This window comes from Acanthopagrus latus, chromosome 7, assembly GCF_904848185.1.
Source record: "Acanthopagrus latus isolate v.2019 chromosome 7, fAcaLat1.1, whole genome shotgun sequence".
Taxonomy (NCBI): domain Eukaryota; kingdom Metazoa; phylum Chordata; class Actinopteri; order Spariformes; family Sparidae; genus Acanthopagrus; species Acanthopagrus latus.
Genome location: NC_051045.1, coordinates 24,167,877 through 24,194,477, shown reverse-complemented (window position 1 = coordinate 24,194,477; position 26,601 = coordinate 24,167,877). Strand labels below are relative to the sequence as shown.

The 26,601-nt window shown below is 43.1% G+C and overlaps 2 protein-coding genes across 5 annotated transcripts; both read left to right on the top strand.

Moving 5' to 3' along the window:
• Window positions 1-4: 4 nt before the first annotated feature.
• Window positions 5-11,544, top strand: e2f1 (E2F transcription factor 1). Of its 2 annotated transcripts, XR_005076093.1 has the most exons (8): window positions 5-1,412; window positions 1,622-1,721; window positions 3,112-3,331; window positions 3,469-3,621; window positions 3,814-3,928; window positions 4,018-4,300; window positions 4,855-7,499; window positions 10,356-11,544. XR_005076093.1 is itself a non-coding variant. In XM_037104285.1 (7 exons), the coding sequence occupies exons 1-7, from the start codon at window positions 1,161-1,163 to the stop codon at window positions 5,091-5,093; spliced, it is 1,362 nt and encodes a 453-aa protein (XP_036960180.1). In that variant the 5' UTR covers window positions 5-1,160; the 3' UTR covers window positions 5,094-8,787. The 2 variants fall into 2 exon arrangements, 1 of the variants encoding a protein (XP_036960180.1); XM_037104285.1 differs by lacking the exon at window positions 10,356-11,544 and having other exon boundaries at window positions 4,855-8,787.
• Window positions 8,921-25,783, top strand: LOC119022880 (protein-glutamine gamma-glutamyltransferase 5-like). Of its 3 annotated transcripts, none has more exons than XM_037104284.1 (16): window positions 8,921-10,355; window positions 16,046-16,237; window positions 16,426-16,662; window positions 16,761-16,879; window positions 16,994-17,122; window positions 17,266-17,443; window positions 18,373-18,508; window positions 18,847-18,950; window positions 19,145-19,384; window positions 19,497-19,538; window positions 19,655-19,681; window positions 19,830-19,883; window positions 21,657-21,893; window positions 22,048-22,208; window positions 22,318-22,457; window positions 24,623-25,783. In XM_037104284.1, exons 3-16 carry the CDS (start codon window positions 16,431-16,433, stop codon window positions 24,783-24,785), a joined length of 1,962 nt encoding a protein of 653 aa, XP_036960179.1. In that variant the 5' UTR covers window positions 8,921-10,355; window positions 16,046-16,237; window positions 16,426-16,430; the 3' UTR covers window positions 24,786-25,783. The 3 variants fall into 3 exon arrangements, with proteins under 3 accessions (XP_036960179.1, XP_036960178.1, XP_036960177.1); XM_037104283.1 differs by lacking the exon at window positions 8,921-10,355 and adding an exon at window positions 14,854-15,054 and having other exon boundaries at window positions 21,669-21,893; XM_037104282.1 differs by lacking the exon at window positions 8,921-10,355 and adding an exon at window positions 14,854-15,054.
• The last annotated feature ends 818 nt before the right edge of the window (window positions 25,784-26,601 follow it).

The window sequence follows — 26,601 nt, the reverse complement described above, 5'->3', positions numbered from 1 at the left end:
TTTCGCGGCAAAAAAGATTTCGCGCGAAAACCGTCCGAGCCTTGTTTAGATGTAGATCAGCTGGGACAATAACAACAATAACAGCCGATAACGGGGTCGGGACGGCGCTTTTTATACGTGGACTGCGTGCGGTGTGAACGACCAAAGGACCCGCTGCTGCTGCTTTAGAGGATGCGCGCGTACTTCGCCGCTTTCTTTGCTTACATTTCCAGTTTTGTCGGACTGCTTCCTGCGTGCCCCAACAAAACGAGGGGGTTGAAGAATTGCGGCTAATAAGTTAGCTAGCATGCTAATCTGCCCTATATTCCATAGTCGTCCGATATACGTGTGCACTCTGCCGAACTACCTGTGGCTTTATCACACACACCGTCAGAGAGGCTTCTGAGCTGCCGTGATGCCTTTTGTGCCGTGGATATTTTATGCCGATAGCTCACTTCTGGAATGCTGCTTATAAAGTTGTAATAGCCATTTAATTAAGCTCTGTCTTCGCTGTAAGGAGAAATAATTGTGTTCTGTGTCATTAAGTGGGTAGTTAGCCTGCTACGTCGGGTTTATTGTGAACTTGTGCCGGTCTTTGTTGTTTGGACACAAGCTAGCTCGCTAGCAGGGCTGGTAGCTGTGTCGGGGGCAGTGTGGCCAGGCCTCGCGGCTCTACTGTACTGACAGGAGAGATGATAACAAAAGATTAGCTTGCTCTCTTGCTAGCTCGCTAACCCCCAGCGTGTATTACTGCCATTTATTCCTGCTTTCTTCTGTAATATCTCAGCGGCTCAAGCCTCGGCTCGCAGAGGTTGCGCGCATTCTGTAATATCATTTGCCAGATTTCCTGTTTGGCAGAACATCCTGTCTTTTGCTGTTTTGGCGTCCGCTTAAAGTAGTTTCCAGCCCGTTAGCGTCCACTATGTTGTCGTTTGTGTTCAAGTGATGTAGTTAGTCGTAAATTACATGTAGTAGCTCGATTATAAACATTAAGGTGGGCAAAGAGAGCTATAGGAACTTTTTAGAGAAATGTTCAAGCTGCCTGTAAACACCTGCAGGCAAACTTTCAGAAGATCTCGTCGCTGCTCCTTAAATTCACTGAGCACACCCGGTAGGTGTTGATCCTGTTTTAGTTCGTGGCCCCTCAGCACCCCTGAAGGGCTCCTCAGTGACACACTGCCATGTCAGAGACCCTGATAACAGGCCAGACATCGGAGGATCTGTTGGCCGACTTTGAGACTTTGCTCAACTCTGGGAGTATTGAGCTGGGCGAGGACCACCAGATTGTGATCATCACCAGCCCCAGCAATGAGGGACTCCACCCGGCCGCTGCTCCCTCCAGCACGGGGGAAATCCTGCTGTTTGCCACGCCGCAGGGCCCCGCTGATGTGGGGATCCAGGACAAGAGACGACCGGTGCTGGGAAGACCTCCGGTGAGGAGAGGGGGAGAACATGCTTATACCTGAGTGGTGTAGAACATATGAGTCCATCTACCTGTTGCTTTATGATGTGCTGCTTTTCATTCAGCTGGGCTTATTTTTCATCCGTTCCTCCCCTCAAGTACATCCTCGCGGTAACATGCGATATAATGATCGTAGTTTTTTGACACCGTTTCCTCCGCTGCCATCTCTTATCTCCTCAGGTAAAGAGGAAGTTGGACCTGGACAGTGACCATCAGTATGTCAGCACAACTCGACCGTCCATAGGCCAAGCACCGCCCTCCACACCTGCACCTCCCAGAGGTACACACACACACATACACACACACACACCCTTGCAGCTTACTCTGTTGATTCTTCCTCATTGTTGCCCAGAATTCACGGCAGAGGCGACACGTCAGCCGCCCAATCCATACTGTGCTGCTCTGACCTTTGCTTCAGCCGCCATTGTCCCAAAAAACAGCTGTCCTTTTATGAGCGCGGACAACAGCCTGTCAACGTGTCTTTGTCTTCAGCAGGCTGACCTCGTATCAGAAATATTTAAATGACAAAAGCGATTTTTTTTTTTAAGCGCGCAGGAAGACAGTGTGTGTTCTTATTCATTCATTCACGTGGTTTTCCCCTTGAATAATAATTGTGGTTCATAAAGTATGAGCTGTAAATGGTTGCTTATGGAGTCCCACATCACTACCATGAATTTTCTCTTCTGTATTAAAATAGGAGACATAATGTTGTGACAACCAGGGCAATCATCAGTTGTAATAAGGGAAGTGTATCACAAAAAGTGCAGACGTGGTGGATTTGGTTCGAGGGAGGCTGATTCATGAAAGTTTTGCGTGCGGTAGACACTGGAGCAAGACATTTAGTGTGAATATAAAACTGGAATGGCTCAAATAGTGACACTCAATCGTTAAATCAGTCATTTAAATCCTCTGTCTCAAATTTCCCCTGAAAGTGGCACTGAGAAGGAATCGAGGCAACATTCAGGGGCAGTTTTAGAGACGTGTCGCTGTACCGCCAAGATGTTCCTCAGAGTATCTGGATGTCGTGTTCGTTGTATTTAAAATTCTTATTTCAAGAACAAAACTGAGCCGAACTTTGTGATGAAATGACACTTAAATGTCAGTATTTGCAACGATCTTTCATGAAAGGGGGAAGGATGGAGGAGATACATGAAATTGACACAGATCATGTGTTGTTTCTCAGCAAACGCACACTTGTATCCGAGAACATAACTCCAGATGGAAGTAATACATTCATTGTGCTACAAAAATAAGGCAAATACGTGCACCACGCTGGCATCAGATCTCACAAAACTTGACCTGGAATGACATGAAAGGGTGAAAATAACATAAGAGTTCCATTTGATACATTTGTAATAAACCATGAGTTGATGAGCATCACGCTTGTTCCGTCAGCACAGGACGTTACATCAGAGGAAACACAAAGCTGTTCAAACTGAGGACATGTTGGTTAGAGAAAGAGGAGTTCTCATTTGATGGTTGGGGGTGTTTGAATATGTGTGTATAAGCAGGTATTACATATAAGAAATGTACTGTTTTATACGAATGTCATGCATTTGCAACCTAGTAGACCACTCTGCTGATATGTGTTATAAAGACAGAAACTCCCCATTGTGGTTAAAAGCGCAATTTTTGAACTGATGTACATTGTTTTGTTATCTTCCCTCCAGTTCCTCGAAGCACAGCGGAGAAGTCACGTTACGACACGTCCTTGAACCTGACCACCAAGCGCTTTCTGAACCTGCTGTCCCAGTCGGCCGACGGCGTGGTGGATCTGAACTGGGCCTCGCAGGTCCTCGATGTCCAGAAGAGACGCATCTACGACATAACCAACGTTCTGGAGGGAATCCAGCTCATCTCCAAGAAGTCCAAGAACAACATCCAGTGGCTGTGAGTTAAAAAAAATACTGTTGTGAGGAGAAACTTGCAGTAGAAAACAGAAATACATACACAGTGATTTATATGACTACATCAAATTGGTGAATTGGTTTGTCATTTCAAATCTGCCGCGTTATCTTCTCGTGCAGGGGCAATCGAGTCGATACAGCTTTGGTTTCCCGGCATAAGGAGTTGCAGAAGGAGGTGTGTGACCTCACGGAGGCTGAGGAGCAGCTGGACGAGCTCATTTCCAAATGCAACCTGCAGCTCCGAATGCTCACAGAGGACCCGCAGAACAAGAAATATCCTTTTGATGACAGGTGATGGTGTCAGGACTGGATCCTGGAAAAGCTCAGCAAGCAATGATGGGAAGAGGTTCACCTCTTGTTCGAAACACATTATTGTATAAAAGATCTTGCTACATGGGCTCACTTCATGAAACTGTCTGAGCACGACACCACTTACTGCTTGTACTCCTTAACTGTTGTGTTCACGTTAGGCTACGTGCGCTGTCAGGACTTGAGGAAGTCGTTTGATTCCCCGGACCAGCTCGTCATGGTGATCAGAGCTCCACCAGAGACCCAGATGCAAGTCACAGAACCCAGCAAGGTACGGCCCTCAAGTGTGATTCAGCTCTTTGTAACGACCTTCATTTCCTGGTTGCGGGGTGTCTGACGCGTTGGCTTCGTCTAATCCAGGGTTACCAGGTGTCCCTGAAGAGCACACGTGGACCAATCGACGTCTTCCTCTGTCCAGAGGACAGCTCCGGCGTCTGCAGCCCCGTGACAGGAAGTAGTCCCTCGAAACCCAATGCCGACCCCTCCCTGGTCCAACCTCCCGCACAAACCGCAGACCAATCACAAGCCAGAATGTCCACGACCGCCCCGGAAGTGGGTTTGTCATCGCCAGCGTCCACGTCGTCCACGGTGACGGCAGCCTCGCAGCAGGACCCCTCGTCACTGGTGTTAGGTGGTGACACGGGTGAGTGTTCACGTCTGTCAGAAGCGTCCAGAAACTATTTAAGTGATACTCGTCCCAAAATCCTGAAGGGTAGCCGTAAAAAAGCTCTTTCTGGAGAACGCAGGCTGTGGCAAAGTTGAACTCATGGTGGTCGATGCAGTTAAATACACAGTGAACAGGAAAGGGTTAAAGTTACTGCAATGAATTAGAAGCGTTTTGCTGTAATGCAAGTGTTAGTAAATGTCAAAATTTCATTATATTTAAGCATAAAAAGGAACTGTGGAGGGTGTGCACATCCAGTTGAATTCAGGTGCAGGACAACATAGAGGCTGCAAGTGAGTTAAAACCTATGAGAATTGTTGTTTTTTTTTTGTTTTTTTTATTTGATCACAGCTGCAAGAATAACCAAGAGACTTGAATAGAAAAATTAAAGAATGCGTCGATAGGAGGACTAAAACTGTTGGTACAAACAAAGATGAGCCAGCTGAGTGAAGTTTGGAGGTGGAGGAAATATTTTAAGTAGCGACAAATGTCACTGCACTTCAGTATTTCTGACATCTGGCTTTCTGTGACAGAGTCGCTCCTGGGAGGCGACCCGTTCGCCAGCCTCGGAGACATGCCTGATTTTGACTTCTCGCCGCTCTCCTCCTCGGACTTCCTGAACGGAGAGGGCTTCTCTCTCCCGGACGGTTTCATCAACCTGTCGCCCCCTCACAGCCACGACTACCACTTTGGACTGGAGGACCACGAAGGCATCAGTGAACTGTTCGACTGTGACTTCGGGGACTTATCGCAGGTTTTGGGGGACAGTTAGATGGAAGACGGAGGCGAGGAGCTCGTGGGTTTCCCTGTTTAGGACACGTCCTCTGTTCCCTGGGGGGGGGTGGCTTCTAATGGAGGACTGGAAATCAGCGTTTTATAGACAGATCTTCGTCAGAAAACCCAGACGGTGTGTCGCGGGGTGTGGGGAAAATGTCATGTGTCGTAATTGGCTGTCATTCCTGAAATGCTTCTTCCAAAGTCTCAAAAAAAAAAAAAAAAAAGTCCCCCAAATTGTACAGCACATAATTAGCACTTCTCTTTGGCCATTGCAACATTTTAGACCAAGACTTTAGCTTTAGTATAGCTATTTAAATTATTTATATGAATGTTATTTTGATAATTCGTACCGGGCGAGTGTTGTTTGTTTGTCGTCGTTGTTGATAACGTTTTATCCGGGTGGACTGTGCAGGTGTTTGTGTGTGTGTGGAGTATGAACTCATCGGGCTGGTTTCCTTAACACAGACTAGCTTACATGCTGCAGCTCATAAGGCCGGTTTCTCGGACGGATCCAGTCTGAGTGTTTTTTTCTCTCAAAAATGGAAAAGCCTCTGCGGAGAAACCAGCGTTACGAGCTGAGCCGATTCAGTGCTGGGCTGTCCCAAAAGCATCTTGGAGCTATGGTGCAGTTTCCCCCATAGTGATAAAAGTCATCACAGGCACAAACGTAAAGGCTTCTCCATCGATTAACTATATTCGTCCAAAACACTGGAATCCTGAAGGACTGCTTTCTCGAAAGTCTCTGCGTCTGACAGCGACATACGAGGTGTCGTTGCCGCTAACATAATGGTAAGAGGTCCGGCTCGAGGTCCATTTCTGATTGTCTTCCGAACCCCTCTGACCAACACATGGGCCGTCTTCATGGATCTGAACACAAACAAGGACTAAAGATGCTTTTGGGGACCCTCAACTTTCTTGAAATTGTTTGTAACAATATTTAGACGATCATGAGAGAGAGTTAGGGCCACTAACTCTCAGATGACAATTATTTCCACATAATTCTAATTTTTAAACTTTTTTTTTTTTAACCAGAAAAAAAAATGTGTTTAAAAATCTGAATTCTGAGTTTAAGGTCGGAAACCTGAGGGGAAAAAAAAAAAAGTCAGAGTTGTGACTGTGGATGTTTCATGTTTTTCTTCAAAAGACACATTTCCTTTGGTCGTCTGGAGAGAAGCCATTCAAAGAGTCTGAAGGACAGGGGCAGAGGCAGTAATGTGGTTTTGAAGGAGACACAAACAAATCAAATCTGAAAGGTCAGCATGTTGAGTTGGTGTGTCGGAAACCATAACAGTTTGCTGCAGTCATGTTAGCGAGTCAAAACTAATACTGAACCTGCTGTTTCTCTATTAGTTTGCTAGGCGTTTAGCCATAGTCTCAGGTGTTCGGAGCAGAGCGAAGTCTTAAATCGATTGTTTGGTTTTTTTTTTTGCGAATTGCAAGCGTGTGTGAGAGTGTAACCGTTTTAGATGCATCTCATTGGGTGTCGTGTAGGTTGACAATAGGTTTTTACAGGTGTGGGAAATGCTTGCAGAAGGTGTGTGTGTGTGTGTGTGTTTTATTTGTTTTTTTTTTCTTTCACCTTTTTTAGCCATGAGCTCAAAAGTAAAAGATTCACCAGATGCCTGCAGGTGAAATATCCCCAAACCACCCATCTGTTATTGTCTCGTGGACAACTCGTACGCTTCTCGACTGCCCGTCTCTCTGAAAGCGCTCAGTTGTTGTCTGTTTATCATGGCAGGGGATTCACACACAGCTGCTTCGCCTCTGCGGATCTGATCAGTGGTAAAGCGGCGATGACTCCACGGAAGGGTTTGAGTAGACGCGATGGGCTCCTGTTATGTTAAATATGCACTTCAAATCATTCGAGTAAGTCAATGTTCATGCCTTAAATCAGTGACCTCTGCCTTGTGAAGGGACGCACCAGTCATATCCTATCTCCGCCCACCCACTTTGGATCAATTCCCTCTTGTTTTTGTACAGTAGTCGCATCAGGCTCCGTCTTCACTTTCATTGATTTCCAGTCGAAACAAGCAGCAATAACAAAAGATTTTTATTTTTTTTTCCACATCATTTATGAGTATAAGATGGCTACACATCTGTACTGTTCTGGTTAGAAATGTCTGCATCAAACTTTTTTTCTGTTTTTCCTTCTTTGTTCTAAGTTATGTAAGCTAATTTTGCATTCCTGAAGTATTTGGTTTTAGTGTGTGTGTGTGTGTGTGTGTGTGTGTGTGTGTGTGGAAATTGTTTGTTGAATTTCATATTTATTTAAGAAAAAAAGTTTTAAGAGAAAAAAGAGGTACTTTTTTTTTTTTCATTAATTTTCTGGCAGGAAGCAACTTTAGACCTTTTACGTGGTAAATTTAAGCTAATTGTGCATTTGCAAATGTGTCCTTTAGTGGTGAGAAGAAGTACTTTGTCTGTAAATTAGCATCTCATTAGTTAGGTTTATATTTTGCCATGTTTTGTCTCCCATAGAGAATATATTCCCCCGTCCTACCTGTTGTGCATGTGCAACCTTTGCATTGGTAAATGATGCAAAAAAAAAAAAAAATTATATATTTTTTTTCAGAAGACGAATATTCAGAAATACAAAATATTTGTCATTTTGACTGAACTGACTAATGTGTAACTTAATGAATATTGTTTTGAATCAGGGCTTTCTCCTTCACATCACGTTAGATTGAAGTGATCTCCATGTTGCAGGCAACATTGCTAATCTAAGGTTGTACATGTATTCTATTGTAGCCTTTGGGTGCCTCAGACTGCCATGTCAGTGTGTGAAAACCCTACAACTAGTCATCTTTTGTTTTCTTAAATGTGTCCTCTCATGTCAGCTCTCTGGAAACCTGAGAATCCAGTGTGTGACATCGACAGCATCAGAGGGGTTTTCAAGTGACGGCAGCGCTGCGGGCCACTGAAATGTTGGGCTTCATTTATAACCTGTGTAACCCTTAGATTGTATCGTACTCTTTTGAAACCGATCAACTTTATTCGCGGAGTGTGAGCAGTTCATCTCGTCGGCGTTTCGTCAAATTGTTTCGTCGTGTTTTGGTTCTCTGCAGGACGAACGCAGTGCCTTGTTGAGGTGAAACTTTTATTGTCAACGGATATTCAATCAGGATTTTGTTGTGCGTGCGGCCGTGGTGATGGAATGCAATGTTTTGAGGTGTTTTGTTTGGGGAAAAAAGAAAAAGTTCAAGTTTTTATTGTACCAGGGTTGAAATCAAGTCACCTTCATTTAAAGTGAAAGAAGATACTTACTTGCATGTATCTTTGGGAATTATAGGCACGACCCATTATTCTGAGAAAATAGTTGAGGGCTAATTCATAATGTAATATGAGATTTGATCTGAGGTATACAACACTATGAATATCAGTTAAACGTTCATTTTTAATTGAAAAACATTTCTGTGGTTTAAACAGATCGAAAGTGGATTGATTTCAACCCTGATCCAGTCGCTGTTCAAAGTGCTTTTAAGGGAAACTTATCCAGCAACTTAACAATCAATCACAGTTATTCAGTTTTTTTGTTCTACAGATCTTATTTTTGTCACTACATACTGGGTAAAAACAAAACAAAACAAAAAATGACAGGTTTGTACTTGCAAATTATTAATGGGCCCCAATACGCCCTTTTGTATCAAATTTGCTTTGACAAAAATAAAAAGTTAACTATTTTTATTCGACCCATTCGCACCACATCTTGTCTTTCTGTGACGCGAACGGCAGTCTGGCGCCGAGAACGCGCCGTCCGATTTGAACATTTGCTTTAATTTGACATAACCTTAATGTGCGATGTGTAAGACGGTTTGGTTTTAAAGTTCAGTGTCAGGACCAGGATTTAAACACACTGATTTAAAACGTTCCAAAATTAACTAATACTGCTGACAAAATGTGAAGACATGATTGTTTGGCTGTTTGTTATTGACGTCTATGTCCTGTGTTGCAGAGATATCTGCTGAAGTCAGTCTCAGCTAAGTCAGCTAATAGGAGCACTAGCTGCATGGCCGATTTGGCAAAGTAACTAACAGCAGCCGCAGTTAGCAGCAGTTAGCAGCAGTTAGCAGCAGTTAGCGGTTTTTTGGAGTGTGAATTCAGCACCGGGCTGGTTCTCACATATTGCACCTCTGAGCCTGGTTGGTTGTATTTGAAAGGTCCAGGTATTTTCAGAGCAGTGTACCACATTTGTGTTGGTGCAAGATGTCATTTTTACTGTTCATGTTGACCAGGCGTTCACTACATAGAATCCAACAGGGATTAAAGTCTTATCTCACACACAGGTCATAGACAGAAGGTTGCAGTTGTGGCAGACACTAATTACGGAGGACGCTTTGTTACACTGACCCATCTGGAAAGGAGGCGGACACTTTTAAAAAAAAAAAAAAATCTTGGCAGGTGATTGGGCAAAAGTATGGAAGAGTTTTAGGGCCATGGATGAGGAAATGAAAATTAGAGGAGGAGGCTTTTTTTGTCCCACTATGCACTTCAAGAATAAAGTCAAAATGTGGAGAGTGAAGTCAACTCTTCTGGACCCTCAAATCCAGTTAGGGGAGCATCCGGTCCCTGCCATCACCACAGCCTTTCAATTTCAGCTTGCACGTATGCGGCCACCTCCTCCGTGACTGTGTGGCTTTTCATTCTGAACAGGCAAAAGTTTTCGGCAAAGTCCTAATACTGCACTGCACTGCAGACAACTGCACTGGGCATTCTGTTGAGGCAGTCATATGCGCCATCTCTCAAAAGGTCGACTTTAATCTTGACAATGTCAACTTTATTTTTAGACATTTCGACTTTTTTCTTGACGTGCATAATGAAAATATAAAACAACTTCCTCCTGAAAACGTCTTTCTCACCCATGGCCCTAATACTCCTCCTCTTATCTGTCACTGGCTAAATTCAATCAATCAGGTCCCGTTATCGTAATAAATGTGTTTTGACTGATCGACCCACAGAGGGCGCTGTAGAGCTGCCTCATCACTCAACTCAACTTGTGCTTGTGGATGCGCACCCTGCTACAACACTGCTGTGGGCATGTAGTGGATGAGTCCTCCGTCAGCACTTTTATGAATGGGATCATTTCTTCAGAAAGTCACTACACCCGAAGATGCTGTAGAACTAGATGCGTTTTCACTTTTCCAGTGAAAGGTGTGTCATTACAGGCATCAGTTATCATCATCGTTGTTTCCTCATAGACAAGTCACGACAAAACTTTGATTAACCGCCGGACATGTGGACATTTTACCAACAAATCCAGGTGAGAAGAAGTACTTTGTCTGTAAATTAGCATCTCATTAGTTAGGTTTATATTTTGCCATGTTTTGTCTCCCATAGAGAATATATTCCCCCGTCCTACCTGTTGTGCATGTGCAACCTTTGCATTGGTAAATGATGCAAAAAAAAAAAAAAAATTATATATTTTTTTTCAGAAGACGAATATTCAGAAATACAGAATATTTGTCATTTTGACTGAACTGACTAATGTGTAACTTAATGAATATTGTTTTGAATCAGGGCTTTCTCCTTCACATCACGTTAGATTGAAGTGATCTCCATGTTGCAGGCAACATTGCTAATCTAAGGTTGTACATGTATTCTATTGTAGCCTTTGGGTGCCTCAGACTGCCATGTCAGTGTGTGAAAACCCTACAACTAGTCATCTTTTGTTTTCTTAAATGTGTCCTCTCATGTCAGCTCTCTGGAAACCTGAGAATCCAGTGTGTGACATCGACAGCATCAGAGGGGTTTTCAAGTGACGGCAGCGCTGCGGGCCACTGAAATGTTGGGCTTCATTTATAACCTGTGTAACCCTTAGATTGTATCGTACTCTTTTGAAACCGATCAACTTTATTCGCGGAGTGTGAGCAGTTCATCTCGTCGGCGTTTCGTCAAATTGTTTCGTCGTGTTTTGGTTCTCTGCAGGACGAACGCAGTGCCTTGTTGAGGTGAAACTTTTATTGTCAACGGATATTCAATCAGGATTTTGTTGTGCGTGCGGCCGTGGTGATGGAATGCAATGTTTTGAGGTGTTTTGTTTGGGGAAAAAAGAAAAAGTTCAAGTTTTTATTGTACCAGGGTTGAAATCAAGTCACCTTCAGTTAAAGTGAAAGAAGATACTTACTTGCATGTATCTTTGGGAATTATAGGCACGACCCATTATTCTGAGAAAATAGTTGAGGGCTAATTCATAATGTAATATGAGATTTGATCTGAGGTATACAACACTATGAATATCAGTTAAACGTTCATTTTTAATTGAAAAACATTTCTGTGGTTTAAACAGATCGAAAGTGGATTGATTTCAACCCTGATCCAGTCGCTGTTCAAAGTGCTTTTAAGGGAAACTTATCCAGCAACTTAACAATCAATCACAGTTATTCAGTTTTTTTGTTCTACAGATCTTATTTTTGTCACTACATACTGGGTAAAAACAAAACAAAACAAAAAATGACAGGTTCGTACTTGCAAATTATTAATGGGCCCCAATACGCCCTTTTGTATCAAATTTGCTTTGACAAAAATAAAAAGTTAACTATTTTTATTCGACCCATTCGCACCACATCTTGTCTTTCTGTGACGCGAACGGCAGTCTGGCGCCGAGAACGCGCCGTCCGATTTGAACATTTGCTTTAATTTGACATAACCTTAATGTGCGATGTGTAAGACGGTTTGGTTTTAAAGTTCAGTGTCAGGACCAGGATTTAAACACACTGATTTAAAACGTTCCAAAATTAACTAATACTGCTGACAAAATGTGAAGACATGATTGTTTGGCTGTTTGTTATTGACGTCTATGTCCTGTGTTGCAGAGATATCTGCTGAAGTCAGTCTCAGCTAAGTCAGCTAATAGGAGCGCTAGCTGCATGGCCGATTTGGCAAAGTAACTAACAGCAGCAGCAGTTAGCAGCAGTTAGCAGCAGTTAGCAGCAGTTAGCGGTTTTTTGGAGTGTGAATTCAGCACCGGGCTGGTTCTCACATATTGCACCTCTGAGCCTGTTGGTTGTATTTGAAAGGTCCAGGTATTTTCAGAGCAGTGTACCACATTTGTGTTGGTGCAAGATGTCATTTTTACTGTTCATGTTGACCAGGCGTTCACTACATAGAATCCAACAGGGATTAAAGTCTTATCTCACACACAGGTCATAGACAGAAGGTTGCAGTTGTGGCAGACACTAACTACGGAGGACGCTTTGTTACACTGACCCATCTGGAAAGGAGGCGGACACTTTTTCAAAAAAAAAAAAAATCTTGGCAGGTGATTGGACAAAAGTATGGAAGAGTTTTAGGGCCATGGATGAGGAAATGAAAATTAGAGGAGGAGGCTTTTTTTGTCCCACTATGCACTTCAAGAATAAAGTCAAAATGTGGAGAGTGAAGTCAACTCTTCTGGACCCTCAAATCCAGTTAGGGCAGCATCCGGTCCCTGCCATCACCACAGCCTTTCAATTTCAGCTTGCACGTATGTGGCCACCTCCTCCGTGACTGTGTGGCTTTTCATTCTGAACAGGCAAAAGTTTTCGGCAAAGTCCTAATACTGCACTGCACTGCAGACAACTGCACTGGGCATTCTGTTGAGGCAGTCATATGCGCCATCTCTCAAAAGGTCGACTTTAATCTTGACAATGTCAACTTTATTTTTAGACATTTCGACTTTTTTCTTGACGTGCATAATGAAAATATAAAACAACTTCCTCCTGAAAACGTCTTTCTCACCCATGGCCCTAATACTCTTCCTCTTATCTGTCACTGGCTAAATTCAATCAATCAGGTCCCGTTATCGTAATAAATGTGTTTTGACTGATCGACCCACAGAGGGCGCTGTAGAGCTGCCTCATCACTCACCACAACTTGTGGATGCGCACCCTGCTGCAACACTGCTGTGGGCATGTAGTGGATGAGTCCTCCGTCAGCACTTTTATGAATGGGACTGTGTCAGAGTGAGGTCATTTCTTCAGAAAGTCACCACACCCGAAGATGCTGTAGAACTAGATGTGTTTTCACTTTTCCAGTGAAAGGTGTGTCATTACAGGCAACAATTATCGTTGTTTCCTCGTAGACAAGTCACGACAAAACTTTGATTAGCCGCCGGACATGTGGAAATTTTACCAACAAATCCAGCACACAGAGTCACAATGAGCGATCAAATGTGACCAGGTTTAAACCAAAACCTTTATAATAATCTATAACTCGTGTTTTACAAAGCATTTTATTGGATTTCAACAGTTCAGTTAGTTAATAAGTTGAAGTATGTTTGCCATTCATTATATATCAATCAATCAATCAGTCTTGTACTGCAGGAAATGTACTACACACACTATCTTTATCACATCCAAAACAATGTCGCCAATGCAGCTAGAGGGAGCCATTCACACAGCACGGCAGAGAGGGAGAGGACAGAAAAGAAGCAGAGAAACTCTGAAATGTGGTGTTGGCAATCAGTCTCATTTGCTGTAAAAGAGAAGGAAAACAAGGGGCGGACTTTTTAAAGTGCTGTTTCACTGTGCCGGTGTTCTTCTGGTCACTCCAAAATGAAAAATATCCTTGACAACTCACGTTGTTTTTGAGCACTAGCACACATCGATGCAAGTCCGCCCTTTCTAGAGAACGATGTGTCAAGAGCTTTCTTTCCAAAGAAAATGCAGGTGTGTGTGACAACCACTGCCGATAGTCATCTATCAGTGTGTGATGTAATGAGTGACATTTTGAAGGTCGTCTCGAATCGTCTTCCGTTATGGTTGTAAGTGAGTGACTGCATTTAAGGACGCAGGCTTAGACTCATAAACTCTGTAAACGCTGTAATTTAGTTCTTCGACAACTCAACACCAGTTCAATTGTATTATTGACTTGACTTGTATTAACAACTTTTGACTCTCATCTTGCTCCATCATGAGGTCAGAATTTGAATTGGTCCAAACCGCGTGAGACATGATCCCACAGTGCTTTGTGTTGGAAAATGTCTGCACGTTAACACACAACATTAAGAGTGATGAACGTGGCTGACGCATGCTGACTTGTAACACTCGCCGTAAAAGCACAGCTGTGCTCAGCGTACCGCCGTTTTCTATTTGCTAACTTTTGTATTTGATTGAATCAGAACAAGGTGTCACTCTGATCCTTTCAGCCAAACTGTGTGTTTTAAAGGGCTGACCCGTCATGTAGCCTCCCACAATGGAAGAACGAGAGGCGAATGGTCCATTTTTAACAACCTCCACGTTCATTGACAACAGATGGGCTATTAAAACACTTTACTTTGGGGCTAAAGACATTTTCACACCAACAAAAGAAAAAAAAATGTTAGGGTCAGATGTCAGAATAAACGGTCAATTCTCTATTAAATGTGACTTCAGCGATGAATCTTTGAGGTGATGTGGTAATAAAAATATGACCTCAAATCAATGAGCATCATGTGACAGACAGCTCATATAACATATGTGAACATGAAACCCGAGGCTGTGGTGAGTGGACACTTTGTAGTTCAATTAGCAACCCTCTAACTGTCAGAAATAATTAAACAAATATTATTCATCGGTAGTATTTATTCCAGGGCTGTTGCACTGGACTTCACTGCGCTTGTTTTGGCTGTTTACTCATGCTGCAGTCATCTCCCTACCTGGTGATTTGGGCTGTGTCAAAATCCACTGGAAAGTTGTTACTGGAAGGAGTCAACTAAACTGAAAGTTACGTAAACTGGATTTTTTGAAGATGCCATCATCACTTGCTGCTGCTGCTCCCCAGCCTGTTATCAACTCCCGTGGTTTAAAAAAAAAATGTCGCCAATGCTTGCTTCTGTGCTCTATGGGTGTGGTTTGCCACCGATGACCAATATCAGCGAGAGAGAGAGTGAGATGCTTATCAGTGCGGCGTTGGATCCGGCTTGTCATTCCTTCAGACACTTGCAACACTGTCACTCCTTCAAACAATGGACTACATGCAACAGACAGTAAAAAACATCTGTGGTGAGTTCACTCTGTGTTTCTCTGCTCCAGACAAAGTTGTGTGCATGCTTTTGACTTTTGACTCTAAAATTCAAATGATGTGATTGACTTTTTTCCCAGGTTGGATTAATCCCGTGCAGCTATTATTTCCACGCAAATCAAGTTTAAATGACTGAGTTAGAATGAATATCAGTGTGTTCTATTGAAGAATCTTTATATTTCTTTTTTTTTTTTTGCGTACATTGTTGACTCAAATGTTTCACTTCACAAGTCTTCAAGTGCGCAAAGACTACCAGGTATGTACGTAAATAGCACGGTCGTAAAACAAAGCAGAGCTTGTGACAGAATGTGAGGATGGTCTGTTAAAGGTATGTGACACAGAGGCATTACAGTCTTTCAACATGTACACAACAATATGCAAAGAAACAGCCCAAGTGGGTTAAAATCAATGAATTAGTCTAAGATTTTTACTTGTATTTTGTTCACCGCTAGTAGGAGTTCTGTATCTTGCTCAAGGACACTTGGACATGCAGCTCAGTTCAGCCTGGGAGAGCTGGGATTTAAACCAGCGACCTTCCGATCACTTGCCAACCTGCTCTATCCGCTGAGCTAAAGCCCAATTCTTGCACATACCGAAATATCTTGAGAACTATTAGTTCAACCTGCTATACAAATGTTCGCTAATATTCACTAAACATTTCTTGAATCTTCGGTGAATATTCTGATGCTACTTTGACGTTCAACATCATGTGCACAGATGTTCAAACGATACGTAGTTCACTAACAAGACCACACCACAATTTAACCTTAAGGTGGTTTATTTGAATTGGTAGAAGATTTAGGAGAGGACAGGATAGGGCGATCAGGGATTGTTGGGTGGGGGGAAACGGAGGGTTCAAGGTTGGTGGATGAAGAGTGTCAACAGTTTTAACATTCACTGACACACATGTGCTGCCAAAATGTCCTGGACATTCATCTCCCAACATCCCGTTTACATGTAATGTTTTTGCAGGCACCGACACGGACCACTGCCAACTGAAGCTGGTGAACTTTGAGGCTCATGACAACCACGCTGCCCATAAAACAGAGGGGCTCAGCAAAAAGCACCTGGTGGTGCGACGAGGGAGCCCGTTTAAAATCCAGCTGCTGTTTGGCCAGGGGTGGAACCCTCACGCTCAGGTCGTCCTCCTGGAGGTTTGGCTAGGTATAAAGAATAAGATGAGTTACTCTTACAAATGAATGAATGAATGCACCCTCTCTACTAGTCTACAAGCACAGTAGCAAATCTTAGCTAATAATAGCAAACTTCACATAGGTACACTATCACATCAGTTTTGAGGGGATTGGGGATTATTAAATCTTCATTCAAAAGTGTTTTCCTTCGTCTTCCAGGCGACATGTCCGAGAAGTTTCAAGCCCACTTCTCTGAGGATCAGTTCGACCCAGAGAAATGGTCGGCCAGAGTCTTCTCTGGCGACGTGACTCTTCAGTCGGTCACCATCCACATCCGCTCCCCTGTTCTGTCCTCGGTGGGTGTCTATCACCTCCAGCTCCACATGATGACCCCAAGTAGCAGAATTAGCTACGCCGTGGGATCCTTCGTGCTGCTCTGCAACCCTTGGCTGAGAGGTGGGCCCACGTCCCGGCACTCCTTCCTGTTAGTGCCTCTGGTTTCTGCTATCATGTTGCCATAAAAGTCCCTCCACAACACTGTCATTACTATTCAGGTGATCCTGTGTACATGCCACTGGATGCCCAAATACAGGAGTACATCACGAGTGATTATGGGGTGCTGTTTATGGGGAGCCACTCCAATGTCAGTATGCGCCCCTGGTCGTTTGGTCAGGTATGTGACACCCAACTGTTGTCAGTCACATTTGAGAAAAAGGCCGAGTCGAGGAGGCAAGAGGTGATACTGTAAGAAGTCAGGACAGCTCCACCTGTGTTTCCATGTGTGCAGTATGAGCCTGGGGTCCTGGAAGCATGTCTGCAGCTCCTACAGGTCAGCCCACAGCACCTCAGTGACAAGAACAGGGACTACTTCCGACGAGCAGACCCTGTCTACCTCAGCCGGGTGATCTGTGCCATGGTGAGAGACGACAATCTCGAATACCGGATGTACTGTACGTTGTCGTCACCATTATCGTCATGACTGAAACGTGTCGAGCAATTTTCTCTGCGGTTGATGAAAGAAAGAAAGAAATGACAGCAAAGTTTCTCCTCGCATCCAAGGTAAACTGTAACGATGACCTGGGCATATTGATGGGCAAGTGGTCGGGCAGCTACACGGATGGTGTCAGGCCTACGGACTGGAGCGGCAGCGCAGACATCCTTCACCGCTGGGTCTCGTCCGACTGCAACCCGGTGCGCTACGGCCAGTGCTGGGTCTTTGCATCTGTCCTCTGCACAGGTACTTACTGCCACACCAGAGGCCATCTAAGTGTTATCGAGCTCATCCCCCAATACAGAGCCGTTGCCCAGAATCACATTGAATTTCACAGATTATCCAGTAGTGTGAGGGGTTTACAGATCCGTACTCACAGACTCAGTGTGGCTGCCTCGCTGAAATAACAAACATGTTTGGTTGTCACGATTTAATATCTGGGTGATTAGATCAGTACCGGACGGCAACAACTTACCAAAGCAAGTTGTTGTGCCATGCTGACATTTCGTTTACATCCGATTCCCCATGAAATAAAGTGTTGACTGTACTGTATAATGAATATTGTGTGTCCAAGTTTCACCAAATTTGACACTGCGCTCCTGTGGGTCCTCAGCAACAGACCTGCAAAAATAGATGAAGTGAATATATATATATATATATATATATATATATATATATATATATATATATATATATATATATATATATATATATATATATATATATATATATATATATATATATATATAAAAACTGGAACTGGAATTATTTCTTGAGGGGAGGCAATGTGATTATCGAAGTCCTAGTCAATGATTTTAATCTGTCCAGAGAGCACATATGAGGGTTATGCCAGTAATAGAACAGTGATATTTGCAGCATAAAGGATTTTTTTCCGTGAATCGGCTCATCCTCCTGCAGTTTTAAATCAGAGACAAAAAGGATTTTGCTGATCCGGTTGAAGGAAACAAGGGACGGATGGTTTACATGACTTACAAACAAACACATTTTTCTCACGCCTCCATTGGTGTTCCAATATAGACTGTTTCTGAGGTCAAAGCTAACAAACTGAAACTGTCTGCATACAGTTAGTTTTTATTCAAAATGTGTTTATTATTTCATTATCCTCATCCATCAAACATTCAAGGCTGACCTTTACCTTTTTTTTTTTCTTCCAGTGATGAGAGTGCTGGGGATTCCCTCCAGGGTGGTGACAGTTTTTAACGCAGCCCACGACACTGACAGCAACACGACAGTTGAGGAATATTACTCCAGCACAGGAGAGAAGCTCAACATTTCAAAGGACAGCATTTGGTTGGTGTCTCTTCCATTCAAAGACAGTCGAACCTTTATACTTACTTTTAAACTGCATTCTTCAATCAGCACCATATTGATTTGTGTGTGTGTGTGTTTTTTTTTAACTACAATCCAGAACATTTTTGCCTCTTAACCTCATGATTAATCTAGAGGAAAGCAGAGGCCTGCTGCTCGATGTCAACATCTGAGTCATATTTGTATCGTCTGCTTTGTTTTTCATGCGGTGCGTTCACTTGTGTCATGTGTTCTGTTCTGAGCGGGCATGTCCATGGTCATCACTGTACGCATTACTGGTGTATATGTGTTTGCAGCCATCACCGTGTGTCTTTTCGCAGGAACTTCCATGTGTGGGTGGAGTGCTGGATGAGGAGACCAGACCTCGGTCCGGAGTTTGATGGCTGGCAGGTGGTGGATCCGACCCCCCAGGAGAGGAGTGGAGGTCTGCGCCCCAAGTGGCTTTTAACTTGTCGTGTATTTGGTTTTCAGTATAATCAACGGAGCATTTTGTAGTTTTGGGGAATTTTTTTTTAGTTTTTGTTTATATGCCTAAACAAGCTAAATAAACTCTTCATTTTCATGACTGATGAAGCTGAAAGTGGAAATTAGCGGATCAAGCACGTCATTCTTCTGCAGGGATATTCCGCTGCGGCCCTTGTCCCGTGGTCGCCGTTCAGCAACACTGCTTCAGCGCCCCTTACGACACTCCATTCATCTACGCCTCTGTCGATGCCGACGTTGTCCGGCTGATTCTGCGCAATGGCCAGGTGGTGGGGAGGACGGTGGACACTGAGGGGGTTGGACAGCTCATCTACACCAAGAGCATCGGCTCAGACAAACCACAGAACCTGGCACAGACTTACAAGAGCAAGAAAAGTGAGACAGGGTCCTCTTTCTTTGGGGCTTTTTCATAAAGAGAGATTGATACAGAAATGTTTTTCTCAACATACAATATGTGATTTCCTCACCGTTTCCTTTCCTTTTCCAGGGCCGCAGCCGTCAGACTCCCCTACAGTCTTGCTGATGATGGGTCAGTGGTTGTGTAACAAATCACTTTCACCCTCAAGAGAATTTGCCTTTCTTTTCCCCACATGTTTTATAAAGTACTTTTTCCCTTTTTCTGTCCTTTTTCCATGGAACAACAAGCACCGTCACAAAGTTTGAGGATGAGTGGTAAGTGAGTGTCACCCGGTGCCTACAGTACCCACAATGCAACGTACCCACTGAGTGACATATATGGAGGCAATTTTTCAGATTACATTCAAATTCAAATAGATTCACAAAAAAAGTCACTTCATATTATTTTCTTTCACTTATGCAGGGGTACTCCCCGAGCCCGAGCCATGTTCGTGGTCCTGTCCGGTGAGTGGACCAGGTAAGCTTCCATTCTGTTCATGCTGTCGCAATACAGTGACACTGTCTATACCGACTTCATCTCTACAATGCCACAGGTTCTTTTTCCACTGAAAAGTACGAACACTGTCATAGTCAAAGCTTAGATTCCTTCTGGTACCATTACTACTAGAAATGCATATTCTAATAAGTAGTTAGATGCTAAGCAGTTGTGATAATGGCAGCACTGAGTACATATTCATGCTCTCTCGCTAATCATTCATTGACTTATTTCCACATAATCAACCCTCTTAACTTGGTTCTGTAGTGAGCACTCTGACATTCATGAATCATCATCATTTGACATGCGTCGCCACTGGCTTCTGACTACTATCTTGCTCAAGACCAAAACTTTCCAACGTGCGAGAGGCTCTCCAGTCAGTCTGAACGCAAACAGCTTGTACGGATTATTCGGACCGGGAAACATGCATGAACAGCCCTTTAATTTGAGCTGTAACGACACGCTTTCTGTTTAATGTGTCCCTACGAGGAGCTCAAATATTAACATGCATTGAAGTTGCAGGTGACCAAACAGGCTTTTCATATCGAGACTAAAAACAAAAAATGCTAATGAATCGGTTGCGCTTGGTTATTTTGAAGTCAGTTGCAGAACCAGCGGACAAACCAGTACTCGATTTTTGGGGCTGGTGCCGACAGTAAAAAATTCATATAATATCTAATATCTTTTTCTGCATTATAAATAATTCAAGTTTTCATTTCGGAATCCAAATATGCCCTCGGAATATTGTCCGCGATATATCCAAAATCCAGTATCGGCAAACTAATGTGTCTTTTTTCCCCTTTTTCAAGGGCGGACATTAAAGGTCAACAGGGTACATTTTAAAACTAGCTATCACTATGATGTGTCCCCCAGTTGATGACTCACATTAATCATTATCTGTGTTCCAAGTTTGATGAAATGTTATGTTTAAATATGCAAGTGATGCATTATCAATATTAAAAAGACATGCATTTTCATAACAGAAATCTGTTTATGAAGCCAGATTAAAAATGATAGTTATATTGTGTCGGCATAGGCTTACATATGTTTTAGGGCATTTATCAGACGCGACTGATAGTAATCCATACGCACATTCATACACTGATGGCGGTGGCTGCCATGTCAGGTCCCGACCAGCACATCAGGAGCAATTTGGGGTATCTCAGTATCTTGCCCAAGGACACTTTGACACTTTGACCAGGGGAATCGAACCAGCACCTTACCCACGACTAGAAAATGTCTCTGCCCCCTGAGCCACAGTCGCCCTGAAATATTACAGCCAAGGTTTTTTCAGAGGGAATTCTGGATGTCTTGTTTTATCGCGCCATTTATCAGAAAATAGTGCAAATGCAAAAAAATGCACAAAAAAAAAATAATTGTCATGGCTTTAGGAAGAAAAGGTTTCATAAAATGGTAAAAGGACTATCACCATGAAACTTTTTATTTTATAAAATCATTTCTTATATTACACGTTTTTGATATTTTCCGTCCAAAATATGCAAATTGGGTTATCCAGTTGAAATGTATTTCCACTGGCATGAAAGAAGGCAGCTGAAACATTTGGAGGAAATGTCCACATACTTTTGGCCATGCACGGTTTGATCTCACACACACACACCAAAAAAAATAAATAAATAAATAAAAATACTACGCGTTCAAGGACCAAACAAACAGCCTTGTAAGCATGCACAGTTAGAACCAATAGCAGCAGTTTATCTTTCACCTGTAACAATAATGCACTCTTTCCTCCATGAGCTTATCTGCCAGCTGTGTCTCATGAGGAAGCCTCGTCCGATTTGGAGGTGTCCCTAAACACAGACGGGGAGCCGACGGTGGGTGAGGATATTGCCATTTGTGTGACGGTCACAAACCGGTCGGGCAGCCCGAGGGACCTGAGGGTGCACCTGGACGCTCAGCTCAAGGACTACAACAGCGGCGCGCAGCAGAGCTTCTGGAAAGAGCAGAAGGAAGTGCACATACAGCCGGATGATGGTGAGGCAGTATGAATGTGTGCGGTATAATAAATCACTTTGTTGGCTACAGAACCTTCTAATAGACACTAAGGATTATTCCCAGCCTGTATTTTAAATCGCTTTGCTCCTCCTCTGTTATTCCCCCCCCCCGATATCTTTTATGTTCGCTGCAGTTTTGAAGCTGCGCCACACCATCCCTTCCTCTGAGCATGAGTCGGTCCTGGCTGGCGATGACGTGGTGAACGTGGCAGTGGTCGTGAAGGACGTGAGGACCAAAGCAAGAGTCCTGGATGCGCAGGAGTTCAGCATGAGCTCACCGCAGATCACCGTAGAGGTACCAGCTGCATCGTGCATCAAGAGCTGCCGATGAGTAAAGCGGCTTTTCTCTTGACTTGACACAGAGGTTATTATCTAACGTCTCTTCAATGCGTCTTCTCAAACAGATTGAAGGAGGGGACAGCATCGAGATGAGGAAGGAGTACACAGCCCAGGTGTCCTTCACCAACACCTTTCACAAAACTCTGAGCGGAGCTGTGTTGACGGTCGAGGGATTCGGCTTGTTGCAGGACAAACAGGAGGCCAGGCAAGTCTGTCAGACTTCGGCACGTGCAGTAAATCATCATTCTCAGTTGACAGTTGTGTTTGTTGTGTGCCTGGCGCCAAGAAAAAGAATGACTCGCCTTCATCTGAGCTGTGAGAAAAGGACAGTTTGTTGTTTAAGTGTGAGAGTATGCAGCCCGGGAATGTTGTCAGGCATGTTTGTGCAACGGCAGGAACAAAGTGTTCAAGTACTTCAGCTCTCTGGTTAGAGAGGCACCTGACCCCCCTGCTTTATCACTTCTCCTTTAAATCAATAGCATACTGATGCCCTCTTAACAGTAAACAAATCCAATCAATGACTTTTCCAAGAACATGAAATACTACACATTACCATAATGTCAACCTATTGTGTGGAAACAAGGGCGAGTAAGGACCAACTTTCCAATAGACAACATCGAAACATGGCAAACAGGCAGACCATGGAGCCGTCTTTTACCTCCCCTTCTTCGCGGTTAACAAGAGGCTGTTTTGAAAAACGCTGTGTTAAGTCAGGACTGTGAGCACAGAGCAACGTAATGAACGCTGCACGCTCAAACACTCCGTTCGTCATGTTTTTATGCACCATTATGAACCATTATATCTGTTTATAATCTGTTAAATTGAATAGTTTGAACAAACTTATATTTATTTTCAGACGCTTTCTTAAATATTGGTGACTCGAGTCATTAGATAAAATAAGTAAAAAAAACAACAACATATAAATACTATATTTGTACGCTGCAAAATTGAAAAAAGTGACTTTACTTAATAAAAACTATTCTCTTAAAATAACCAAATACAGACGACTGATAATTGTTGTTGAAAATGTTTTAGCTCATACAGCTTTCCAGAAGTATCAGTCTACTTTACTTGGCTTTATTTATTTATTTATTTTTTAAATAAAGTCTACTTTTTAAATCCACAGTGTGCAAACAGTGAACTGTGGCGTAGGTCGGCGTCGTGAGCGCCGCCCAATAACAGATGAAGCAACCTGCACTGTGCAAGAAACGCTGACTTTACTTTAAAAGTACAACACAAAAAGGCAATTCAATTAAAGCTGTAAGATTTAAAAAGTCGCCTCATTTGTTCTTTTAAGCAAAGTCACTTTGTCAGATTCTGCAGCGTGACGAAGACAGGCAAATAAAAGAACATGCGCCGTATGAAAAGCTGCCAATCACTTGACATTTGGCTGTGAAGATGAGGACGCCAGAGAAAGGGCACAGCTCAGCTTCATGTGTCACTCGGGTTTGTCATGGCACCCGTGTTTCACCTCGGGCTGTGACATGTGGGTTAACAGGTTGAATCTCCACCTGCCAGTGACATTTTCTCTGGGTTGCCAGGCCTGTCTGTGTTGACCAAGTGTCACCGGTCAGGCTCAGTGCCAGAGCTGTGTTCCGCCTCTGCTGCTCTGACGCTTGGTATTGTCTCTTCAGTGCTAAGTAGCATTTATGTTTTTGTTTAAATGAGCCAAAAAAAAACTCCCCGTAGGAGATAAGAGTCACCTCGTGGTCAAAGATATGGAAAGTATTCCCCTATCATGAGGATCTGCTATGAAATGCAGCATCACTACATTCTTCGGTGTATTTAACTTTCCTCTTATCTCTTCTTCCCATTACCACTGGACAAACTTTGTCAGTGAAACTCTGTTAAGTTCCAAATTGTCTTTTCCTTTTCCCGTTTCCCTCGTGCCCTGGTGGCTTTATATTGGCACGGACGACGAAGCAAAAGTTTCATGCTGGAGAGGAATACGTTGGCTAATTAGAGAGGAGATTCAGCAGACACATCTAGTTAGGAGGTAATACATCACCGCGCTAAATGCTGGAACAATTGAACTGCTTTGGCATTTGCTTTTTCTGGCTTGAGAAAGGGCAGAACGCGAAGCCAGTGGGGGCCAGAAAAATCTGTGTACCTGGCTCCGGAGTGGTTGAATAATTGGTGGTATTAATCAACACTCATCACCCACACACACTCAGAAAAAAAATATCTTTCTCTGCTGTGGATCTCGCCAGTTGCCCCCCCCCCACTTTTTTTAATCATGCAGTAGTACCAATATTACCCACTCATGTGCAAAGTAGTAGTTCTGCTGGGGATATTCTGTGTTTGTCTTTGTGAGCGCTGAAATTGGGAAAAAGATTACATTTCTCTTCTCTCTCTCTCTCTCTCTCCCAGACTGACTCTCATGCAGCCAGGCGACAAAATAGAGAAGAATGTGTCCATCACGGCCACTTCACCTGGCACCAAAGTGCTGATAGCCACTTTCTCACACAGAAACAGCCCCAGCGTCGTTTCCAGGTGCTTCCACAAAGTGTCCATAACCAGGGAATGGCACTGAAAAGTTCACCGTGCCAACAAGCCTCAGCAACAAGACGCTGCAAAAGCACACACTCATTTTGTTACACTCTGACATGTCATCTGTCTGCTTCCTTTATCCTTACAATATTGTATTTGGATTTTTTTTCCCCCCCTAACACTCAGGAAAGTTGATATAGTGAAATTCGTTGTGTATATAATAATACAGTGTTTCTGTATTTGACCAAATCTGAGTATAAACAGATTTAATGTATTACTATACATGCACAAAAACATACGGTATATGAATAGTGTCAGTGGGGAGGTAATGCATACCTACGTACATACGAAACACACTGCACAATAAAAGCTGTAATGCAAAACAACATGTGGAACGGCGTCATCGGCCAAAATGGTGGAACTCAGCGCTGCATCGTGGGTGGGTGATAAGTAATGTAGTAGGCCACCTCCTCCGTTCAAATACGCTCGTTCCAGTGTGACATAGATGGATTCTTTTACTCCTGTTTCAAACCATCTGCCAGAGAAAACCGTCCTTACTGACTCTGTAAGGACACTCCCACACATAGCTTAAAAGCCTGCAACGCCCCTCCAGTTAGTTAGAACCGAAGAAGGATGAGAGGTGAAGTGCCCTCAAGAAACTGAACCAAGTCCAGTTGCCTATGATACGGCATTTATGAATACACTCCCCGTAATGTAATGGCGTGGCTCCCTGCCCAGTACATGGCTTGTCTTTCAAACTCTCTGTCTGCAACACAAATGATGCCATATGAGGATTTTGCTCTGATTATTTTGTGACTTGTTTTTGACGTGCTAGAAATTGGTAGATTGTCCCTTTACAGCTGAGGACGGACAGTGCTGCGTTGCTGTAGCTCAGTAATACCACTAGGTGGCAGCAAGTATCTACCTGTATGTCTTACGTTTTTCTTCTGAAAATCACTGAGATTATCATGATCAAGAAAATACAAAAATTCTGTTCCTTCTGCACTTTTGATGACTTCTGTTCTGTGATTAAAATGTGTTGACATAATTTGTTTTGGCCTGTCTTTCACTTTTTCAAGGAAACCACTGGCCACTGAAGGGCCGCAGTGGCAAAGTTTCCAAAGTTTTACACAAGAATTGTCCTCGCAAAATGCTACATTCTCTTTTAAGAAATCAGATGCTGCTGATTGCTGATGTTAAGGCATGTTTTTTTGTAATTTGTCAAATAAGAATGAAACATGTTTACAAACCAAGATGAACTTTCACCCAAAAAAACATTAGGAAATTAGCAAAATCAATTCATTTTTAACCATGAGATTAAAGTAAATTAATGTAATTTTTTATCGTATTGAAATGATGAGTTGAATAAATGTGCTTATCAAAGTAAGACGCATGATCGAGCAGGGAGCAGGAGGCCTTGTTGCAGAGTTCATTATTAAGACCTGTTTTGTAGTTTAAAGGAAACATACACGTGCGTCCTTAGCATGTTAAGTTGCTTGTTCTGATGATGAGGAATACGCTGCTGCAACGAAGGTTAATGCCAAATTCAGTCGTCAGGCCTACATGTAACTGTGCAGTCGGTGGCAGCAGCCTCAACAGCTGTAATCACAGCGACAGCAGCCACAGCATGAAATCCGTCATGACATGAAGAACTGACTCTTCAAACTGAGAAAACAAATCTGACAATTAAACAACAAAGTCCATCGTTTGACATATAGAAGCACTTTATGATCTGAAGACACCATTGGCAGGATGACATCTGCTGCCTGTGCCTTCCAAAGTGGTTACAAATCACAGCTGATAGATTAGAAATGAATCTGTTTAATGACGTAAAGAAGCTTGTTAGTATAGGCCTGGTG